Genomic DNA, 10,437 nt, shown 5'->3' with positions numbered 1-10,437 from the left:
GTACAGACCATATGTAGAGTTCTGTGTCACGTGTACGGAAGTTAAAAAGTTTTAGAAGAAGTGCTGCTGAAGAATAAAGTGGGATGACTTTCTGCATCATATTGGTGTTATGTTGTACCCATCTCACATGGATTTATTAAACCTGGACAAATAGAAAATGGGCAGAAAAAAAGGCAAGTCCCAATCAAGTTCTGCCTGCAAAACTCCTACCTGAAAATGTATATCGCCCTTTTTAAGGTAGCTGTTCATAAGTGTTCTTAAAAGGATTGTTTAAAAAAGCAAAAACCCAAATCAAACCTCCTACATCAGGCACATTGTTGAGGGGATAAAGTGATAGAAATCTCCTGATGACCACGTCCTTTTATTTGCATATTTTATTTGCCACACACAACAGGTGATGGCATACAACTTCCGGCACAGGTGTTCACTTACAGCCTCCACCAGTAGCCTGTCTCAAATATGTCACTTATGTTAGTATATCTATAGGTCCCATATTAAGTGTGCATTGTAGCAGAACAAGTGCCAAGTGTTCGACAAAATTGGCTGAGCCACGAGTGCTAATCAACACACAGGGAAGTCAACAACCTATGACATGTTGGCTGGTAACCAGCATGGAACAGGGTGATGGAGAGATGTCAGTAATACCCAGAAGGAAAAGAAAGAGACATTCTTTAGACTAGATTCACCCACCGTTGCTCACACCTTTAATCCATGACATGCCTGAGTGAAATCAGTGAGATTAACATCACTGATGCACAAAACTTAAGCAAAACTAAACCAAAAACTTTCCTTACAATAAAATAAAAAAAGCTGAGTATCAATAGAATTATTTGAGCCAATATATTTAGCACATGACCAGATGCTAAGGTGGCTGCTTAACACAGTATTATAAATCTGATACCTGTAAATAATATTAGCTATGGTTTGCCAGTCTGGGAAACAAATTACTTTCTGTTCAGCATCCAAAAGATAGCAAGCATTACCTTTGGAATTATTTATTCATTTTAACATACTTATATACAGTGATCCCATTCTTCTGATATAGTAGTTTATTTCAACATAATCTAAGTAAAGACTTATATGACTTACTGAAGGTTTTTAATACATTTGAGTCTTAGACACTTTCCTTACAAGCCTTCATAAATATAACAGTGACAATATGTCTTTTGTTGTCATGTTTTCCAGTTTTTATATCTTTACTGAAATCCAACACTATTTAACGGTGTTTAAGTTGCATCTGAAATGGGCAATGCTTGAGCAAAATCTGCCACACACACTTTGAAATTAATCTAAGCAGCTAAAGAAATTTAAAACATACATGTTTATAGGTATATATATTATATATTGGTGTATAATAATGTATACACACACGTGTATTTTAATGTTTAGCTTTAATAGCAAAAAGTACAGTAGAATTCCACTGATAGCAAGATTTGATTCTAGATTATCCATAGAAAATTGGTGCACTTTTTCGGAAAATCAATACAAGCTCAAAACAAAATGTGATACCAGATAATTCTCTGCCATAACCTAAAACTGATAATCAATTTGAACACCTAAATAATTGAATTAAACCCTAAAGTAATCAAATAGGTATTTGATAAAGAAATATCTCCATTGAAAAATGTTACTGGCTAAAATTTTGTTTCAATCCCAACTAGGTGAGTGTACAACATTTAGGATAAGGCCTCTCAGTCCTGGCTGGAACTCATAGGTACTACTGGAGTACAAATAATAAATAATAGTACATGTACTGTAAAGTCTCTAAAATCAGTGATGATACCAAGCATTTTCCATCTTCAAAACACTGTACAAACATAAAACTATTCCTCACAACACCCCTGTGAGGTAGGTACGAAAGTGTTACCCCATCTTACTGATGGGGCGACTCATCCCAATACTACAAGGTGCTAGCTGACGCTGCAAGGGGATTCCCCGAGGCCTCATTCCTGATTCCCAGAGGCCCCAGAAGTATGTCATTCTAAAGCAAAATATTAGTCTAATAAAGAACTTGCCCACATCCTCAAAATATGTCAGTGGCACATCCCAAAGCTATTGGCTTTTATATTTGTCACTTTGTCAATTGATTGAGACATTCTCCCTTTGAAAAAATAAAGTACTATACATTGGTCCTGTGACATGCACAAATGTATTTTTCTTCTCACAAATCTGCTGATACCTTTCATATCTGCAAAGGGAAGGCATTTCCCAGTGAGTGCACACCTTGTGTAGCAGAGCTGTAGGAAGAGTCTCCCATTCTTTTATGCATGAAATTTACAGGTTCTTTTACTCATTTTTGTGAAAACGCTGAATATTTGTATGATGACATCAAATTACTTATTAAGGAGTACAGCCATATATATTTTTTTAGTAACAGCTTTCAGGACCTCCTTTAAAACTGGGATAATCCTGTGGAATATACTAAAATAGATGTATTTTTTCCCCTCTTTTTAAAAATAAAGTCCAGAATGCTTTTGCTTAGACATACTTTAAAATACTGTGTAGCTAGCCATTATTTTGTAAATGTCTGAAGTAAAGCAAGACATCTGAGCCTGGAAACAATCCCTCTTGCACCAGAATGAGCCTGGAGTATCTCCACTAAAGGCCATGGAGCTTCAGTGGTGTAAAAGCAGGCAGAGTGAAGTTAGGATCAGCACTTCCATTCTCCTGCCCATGTGTGGCTGCCCTCTACCAGCAACACTAACAGGCTTCATGCCTTCATCTGGAGGAAGGAGTGTGAATGGCATGTCTGTCAGCAAATCCTGTGAGCTATGCACATACCTGATCACATCACTGAAGACTTCATCACTCATTATGCTAGTGTTACACATAGACGTAAAAAACAGGCAGCTCTTTTGACCTCTGCAGAATTAGAGAAAAAGGAAAAAAATAAACCACAGCATCTTCCAAACAACAGAGTACATGCAGAGAAGTAAATTAAAGGCAACACAAATATAGCACAAATGTGGCTTTAGAGAAACAAGGTATTTGCCAAGAGAGAAAGGACAAAACAGCTAAAGGAACAGATAAGATATTGGGCTAATATGTACAAAATGGAAAAAAAATGGGCAAAAATTTAGTTACGTCAATCATTTGTCATAAATGCTCTCTTCCAAATAACTCTTGGGAAAAATGGAAGTGAAAAGTTTAAAAGCCTTGCTGGAAACCTCCCCTTAAGAAATCATAATAGGCAATTTATTCTGATCATATATAGAGCTCCTACATGGCTCTATTTTTAAACATCTGTAATTAAACAGACTTTGACCATTTTCATCTGTGTAACATATTTTATTATTGAATGTCTTCATATGAGAAAAAAAATAACCCACATACATTTAAAAATAGATACCATTCTGCTTTCATCCTTTTTTGGGGGAAGGGGAAAGCAGGTAATTTTCCTCTTGTGTTTTGAGCAGAACCATAGCTATCAGCGCTCCTTTGCTTTCCTTCTCTTTTGCATATCATGTTTTGTCTCAGCAAGACTCAGGGACATGCATGGAAGAAGAAAAGCACAAACCTATTTTTGTTGAGTCATCTGAGGAAACTCATACCTTCTTTGGGTTTGTCTTACAAAACACAGTATCTGCATAACAAGGCCACTGAAAAGAATTAATACAGATTTTTCTCTTTTATTTATCTTTTGTCTATTTTAAATGCAGCAGGCATTCACCATCGGAATATAACAGCTTGGAGGTTACTCGAACATACAGCTTTTTTGCAGGAGATACTTAACCACATGCCTAACCTTAAGAATGTAAATACTTTCATTTAAATCAATGTGAAAAAATAATTTGGTTAAAGTTAGACATGCTTTGATAATTGAGGGTATTGGAAAAAAAGACAAAACAAAACCATGGGTTTAAATGTATAGATTATGTCATTTGGAATGAATGGATGCGAGTTGTCAATTTTTTTCCTTTTTTGGGGTTTTTTTTTGTATTTTAGAATTTGAACTGCTCCTGATAAATTTGTTCCCAAATTTTATCATGCAATGTATTGTGAATATTAGGCAGATGTTTAAAAATCCTAAAAAGGAGGCTTTTTCAGTAGACAGTACATGATAAGTGTTCAGAAAGCAGTAAATTTGAAACAGTAGTCATTCTGAAGTCTGTTTTCCCCCTCCAAAAGAATTTTCTTTTGTGTCTTTTTTTGTTCTACTGCCTTGGGATTAATGCTCTTAAAATTTATTTTCATTGGAAAAGAGATTTTAATTATTCTATCCCTTTGTACTGTTGATATAAAATAGAAAAACATTTGAATATATGGTGTCGACCTTATTCCGATTTTCAGATGCAACAATTAGAAGTCATCGACACCAATATACCACGAGTGACCTTAGTCTCATATCTTGTTCTGTTATTAGAGTAATCAAGGAACGCAATTCAGAAATAATATTACATCCTGCATTTTATTCAATTCCATATGACAAAAATAGTAACCTAGACTAAGACATCCATTTCAATCAGTAGATGTGTCAAGCCAACAAGATTTAATAATAAAAAATATTGGATCTAGGTAACAATTCCCATCTGTTTCAGGGAGGCTCCTAGCTCTACATGGTATCACAGTATAAAAATAGTGTCTCTCTTCACCATGCAGAGAGGAATGGCCTAACCCTGAATACAAAATGGGGTCAGTCTTACTGTACCATCATCAACCATCTTATTTACAGCACTTTACATATTTTTTCTCTTTTTCCTTTTTCATTTTTTCTTCTCTATTTTTCTTTTTTTTTCCCCTTTTTTCTCTTTTTTTAAGTTATACACATCCTTTAGAGAATAGAGATAACACTACATGGTATCAAATACTAACAAAAAAAAAGTCACACCAAAAATTACACAGATAAATAAAAACATTCAATTGCTGAAATACAGCAACATTAAGCCACCTCAGTTTTCTTTTTTTTTTTAATGCTTGGAAACACCCTTAACCACTGACACACTGTGGCAAAAAAAAGATGTTATATTGTAGAGGTGTTACAGATATATAATTTTGCTCAGATATAGATACATATTTATATCTATATATCTCTATCTCATCATTGTAGAAAATGGAGCTATAGAGTTCATTGTTCATTTCCAAGAGAAACAAACAGCTAATAAGTCTTTGAACCTCTTTTAACTCCATTACATGATGGCAGAAATAGTCCATCCTTTAACAGTAATGGTTTCTGTTGTATAAGAAAGATTGTCCTATTTTTCAGTCTCAGCTGAGAAGACCTCACTGTCTGATTTGTTCTTCAGGGGCATAAAACTCTTTGCGCTATTACCCAGCTACCCATAATGTCCCTCAAGCAATTCTGCTGGACAGAAGTTCAGAGTGTCAGCTCCACCATGCTTGTAATGCACAAAAATGAGGTAGTACACAAAACATTTACTGTTCAAGTTTTGATTAAGCCCCAGTCTCCTCAGCATCCCCAGCCTAACTTCTGAGTGGAACCATTCCCTTTGTTTACTCGGTGTAATTCCAACAATGCAATCAATGTAAAATTATATTTGATTAATCAGAGTACACTGTGCTTTGGAGCAATCTGAAAAGATAATCAGACAGAGTTGGAAATAAATACAGAACATTTGTGTGTTACCACTGCTCACGCTGCCCATAAGTTCTTTTTGTTGTTCCCACTATTAGGCAGTCAGCATCTTTCTTGCGGTTATGTGGGAAAGAGACAGAACAGATTACAGGAAAATTAAACCTACATGATGTTCTTCTTTCTCTATCCTAGACTTGTATTAATATCACACTCCTAAGATTAATGTATCAGAATTCTGTTGGGGGTGGTCATGCTTTTAAGTGGGCTTCGTAGAAAAGTTAAATGAATAATTTCCATTTAAGAAATGGCAGTCCCCATATTTGCTAAGGATCTGACAGTTCTCTGCAATTTTCTGCTTAGTTTATAGAGATCTCTCACTGACCTTAAAACAAAACAAGAAACTGCAACAGCGTCCTCCTCCTTATTCCTTAAGTCAAAGTACTATTTATAAAATAGTTTACATCTTTGTTCAGTTTCAAATTATAGACAAACCTCCCTAATACAAAATACTAAAAGTGCAATAGTATAAATTAAGAATTTGCAACCACATTATACAAACATTACCTTTTTATTGTACAGCTTTGATAACACGGAGAATTTACTCACAACTGTTTATAATGTTGTGATTAATTTATGGTGCTAAGGTTTGTCTGTAACTTGTTTTCCAATCATTGAGCTAAAATCCACACTACATTTTTTTCATTTAATAGAACAACTGTCCACATAGCAGCTACAAATATTTAAAAAAAGGTTTGTTACTGACAGGTACTTGCACATGAAAAGCATGCTATCTTTCCCAATAAAACGTCACAATTTTGCCTGCATTTAAAGAAACCACTTATTCATAGTGAAACAAAACTTGCTTAAAAAAAAAAAAAAGAAAAAAGAAAAATCACATAGCCAGATGTATTTTGCAGTACAAAAGCTTCATTTAAGTTTGGGGCTAGTATATTGTCTGTTACCCGCATAATCTTAACATTATAAATACTACAGACAAGGATACTGTAATAATACACAGCATTGGGCTACTAAATCACTTATTTAAGATTAAGATTCCTAAAAACATAGTCCAAGTTGCTAACTAATTTGAACAAAACCAGCAAATAAGTGTGACAGAATGCTGTAATGAAGCCCCCCTTTCTCAGGTGATAGTAAGTTTTGTAAGAAGCAAAGTGAATGTAGACTAGCCTCTTTCTGTTTCTAATGAAGTTATCCCATGACTGGTTTATTGGTTTGTTTTCTGTTAAATTAAAAGGTTTCAAAGTTCTCAGTAACAGTCAAACTCACTGTTGAAAGAAGTACCATGCAGATCTTGCAAGACAACTTTTCAGCAGCCACAAAGTTATGTATTTCTGCTACGGATAAAACTTTAAAGGGAACCTATGCATTAGGTCAGGAAACTAATGCTTAGCTTCAAAAGCTGTACATGGAACAGGCCAAGTGTGTTGAGTAGAGGTCCAACAGTTATTCACAATGAGTGCTTTTAATTTATGCCAATCTCTTTATTATCCTCAATAAATCTGGTGAATGGACGACTGGCTCCCGTATCAGAACTTGCTTTGTCCAGACTGACAATGGGAGGGCTGCTGCCCGTGCGAGCTTTGTCCATGCCACCGGTAAGGTTACTTAGAGGCGGGATGGCACCTCCGCCTAGACTTACTGGGAGCTGAGGAATGCCTCCATTCTGTATGACAGAAATCTCGTTGTTCTTCATAGCAAGTCCGTTAGTGATAGCTGCAGCATATTGGTTCCAAAAATTGGGGTCAACATTCATGGCCCGAGCTGCCAAATCCTTCTGGAACATCTCAGAGAACTTGAGCGCATCGCCACCAAGCAAAGCCATGGGGTTTTCCACGGAGAGGCGTCGGCCACGGCGTGCAGGGGCATTATTCCACATGTGAGTCCCCATGTGAACCTGTAGAGTAAACAGGGACAAGAAGCACCCCCAAGTTAGCACATTCTGGTGAGGTTTCTGGCCTGAAATGCTGTTACTTACAGTAGTGCTTGCTTTTTTAAAAAAATGTGTTTTAATTCGCATCGAAAACAAATCAGTTCCAGTTAAGACACAGTTCTAAGGTCCAGTCAGCCCACACAAAGAAAACCCAGTTCCATAGTAGCTTTTCAATGTGCATTTGCTTCTTCTCAGTGAAAACAAACACAGTGCTGCAAGACTAAAGGGTACATACTCTCTTGGGTTAGACAATTTCATATGCAAGCTGGAAGTCCTGACATGCTGAAGATTACCAATGACATTACTTATACTTGGACACGGGTGTTTTTTCCTGCCCTTTTCCTTTTTTCATCTCTTCTGTTTTCATAATATTTTATCTCATGTCAGAGGCACAGATTACTTTGCTAAATTTAGTGTTTTTAAAAAGGACATTTAAAATGTCTTCCCCAGGCTGTATCCTGGTGGTTAACCAGACTGCAGGAATAAGAGCCGATGTAGTAACCCATTGTAAATCTGTGGGAAACAGCTTTCTAGTCTGCAATGGCTGCAAAACGGAATAGAAAACAGAAACTGGAGAGGCACCCAAGGAGCTGAGCAAGCTCTGTTTTTCTGGTTTATAGCAAGGTTATTTTGCATTGACGGTCCATAAGAATTCTCAGAACATGTCCATCAGCTGAATGGGTGGGCCACCACATCTGTCAGGAGAATGACAACATGCCTGCATGTACACCTGGAACCAGTTTTAAAGTTCATTGCACAGCCACTTTCATCATTGCACAGCCACTTTCCAGTCCCTATGTTCCACACAGTGGAAGCATAATGACCACCACTGTACAGCAAGCATTTCCTTGAAGCACCATTCTCACCGTCTTTGGGACAAACACTTAGCACTAAAACCTGCTGAGTTCAAGAGCTGTGCTCTGTAATCCCCCCTCCCCAAGCCTTTACAGTTTTATGTGGCCTCTTACCTTAAGATTCCCCTTTGTGGTAAAAGCTCTACCACAGATTGTGCAACCAAACGGTTTTTCACCGGTATGGGTGCGCTCGTGTATCTGCAGTGCACTTGCTGAGGAGAAGGTCTTCCCGCACGACTGACAGTTGTGCTGCTTGGGAGTCCGGCGAGGGGGGGGTGCCAGCATAGGGGTGATCCCCGGACTCATCACTGTCTGTGGTGCAGCAGGAACCTGGATTCCAGCTGGAAGCGAGGGAACCTCACCCAAAAAGATCGGCTTGCTGTGACCATTCACTTCCATTTTGATCATGGTAGGTGCTGTACTGGTGACCAGGCTAGGAGTACTTTGGCTGGGACCTAGAGTAAAGTTGGGTTCAAATAACTGAGAAGGCAGCTCTTTTAATTTGTGCGTCAGTAAGTGCTGTTTTAAATTACCCATAGTGGAACACCCACGACTGCAGACTGTACAAACAAATGGACGTTCTTTAGTATGGCTGCGGTAGTGAATTTCCAATGCACTCTTACAAGCAAAAGGCTTGCCACAGATATTACAAACAGTACTTTTAAACTTACCACGTTCTCTGTTCAGGAACAGCAGACTAAAAGGAGCCTCCTCTTTGATGACCGGTCTTCCTGGGTTGGTGGATGTCAGATCTAATGCGCCTCCATTTTCAGTTGTGGGTGGCGGACTGTCTGGCTTTTCTGTCTTTAATTGTATCTCTTGTGGCTCTTCCTGGTTACTGAGACCGGGGGACTTTGATCTGAAACTTTCACTATTGCTATTCACAGGAGACAAAGCTTGCATGGAGGAAGAAGACTCTGACATTGCAGGACTGCCTGCACTCTGGCTTTCAAGATCACCAACGGCTGATGAGGAGTCATTGCTCAAATGGTCACTTTCTCCTGATCCATTTTCTATGGATTTTAAACTGGTGAGCTGCTGACAGTTCATGACAGAATCAATCATTTTCATTTGGTTCTCCAAAGCAGCAATACTGGAGATCACAGAAGGTGGTGAAGAAGGACATGACCCAGAGTAAGAGATAAGAGGTTTGGATGAGTCACATGCCGTGTCCTTTAGTTCTGGGTCCTCTTCCATAGAATTTTCATCAATATCATCATCGAAGTTGCTCAGTGTGTCAACATTCTTCTCATCGTAGGAAAGCTCTGAGTCCATGGCATCCTGGAAGCCCTCTGGTAGTGGTGTGTTTGGAATTTGCCCACCCATATGCATACGAATGTGCTGCTGAAGAACAACTGCGTTTGTAAATTTCTTCTGACAAATGGGACACGAGTGCTGTACTCTAAGTGGTGGCTTCGCTCGATGAACTCCAAAATGTGTTTTTAGATTGCCTTTTGTAGTAAAGGCACGTCCACAAATTTTGCATTTAAATGGTCTTTCTCCTGTATGTGTTCTGTAATGCATCTTGAGAGCACTCTGACAACTAAGCACACGGTGACAAATGACACATTGATTTGGATCTGTCATCTTCTTATCAATGTTTTCCACTAGCTGTTGTAGTTTTGAGGTTTCTGACGTTTGCATAGAGTCTAGCAGACCACCGAATGGAAACTTTGCCTTAAACTGGTCGGACACTGCTGGAAGCACAGGGTTTGGGAGGCTTGTTGCAACGCTGCTGTCTGTAACCACTGTAGGAATAGAAGATGTGGAAGCTGTAGAAACTTGCCCACCTGCAGAAAGGTCCCCAAGCCGTGTGCTTGTGGGAGGCAGAGTAACAGGTTCTGCCTTGGTCAGAGATGAGCTACTCTGAATGGGCTGCGGGGATTCAGCAGATGCTGGAACACCTGACTCAGAAGTGTTGAGGCTTGGAGATAGAGAAGTGCATTCACTGGAGGCAGGAGAAGGCCTCTGGGGTGACCTGCTCATAGGAGTGATACTTGGAGAATCTCCATAACTGTTCACACCGGGTATAGTGGGGGGCAGCTGGAGCCCGATGGAAGTCGGGACGGTTGGTAAAACGGGTTTACTGTCTAACCACG

General features: G+C 38.6%; 1 protein-coding gene across 4 annotated transcripts in view; it reads right to left on the bottom strand.

Annotated features, from left to right (window-relative positions):
- Positions 1-666: 666 nt before the first annotated feature.
- SALL3 (spalt like transcription factor 3) overlaps positions 667-10,437 on the bottom strand; it is a 27,811-nt gene continuing 18,040 nt past the window's right edge. For 2 of the 4 annotated variants that reach the window (XM_085051709.1, XM_085051711.1), the window contains exons 2-4: positions 9,010-10,437; positions 8,453-8,793; positions 4,977-7,448 (exon numbers count right to left, since the gene is read on the bottom strand). The exon at positions 9,010-10,437 is cut by the window's right edge. In XM_085051709.1, the coding sequence (XP_084907835.1) occupies positions 7,017-7,448; positions 8,453-8,793; positions 9,010-10,437 (2,201 nt within the window). In that variant the 3' untranslated portion in view covers positions 4,977-7,016. Of the gene's footprint in view, positions 2,863-4,976; positions 7,449-8,452 lie in introns of those variants that run through there. The other 2 variants (XM_085051712.1, XM_085051708.1) reach the window with 2 other exon arrangements.

The sequence above is a fragment of the Lichenostomus cassidix genome, chromosome 2 (genome assembly GCF_008360975.1).
Source record: "Lichenostomus cassidix isolate B80296 chromosome 2, HeHo_3.0, whole genome shotgun sequence".
Classification (NCBI taxonomy): Eukaryota; Metazoa; Chordata; class Aves; order Passeriformes; family Meliphagidae; genus Lichenostomus; species Lichenostomus cassidix.
This window is presented reverse-complemented; position numbering and strand designations above follow the sequence as displayed.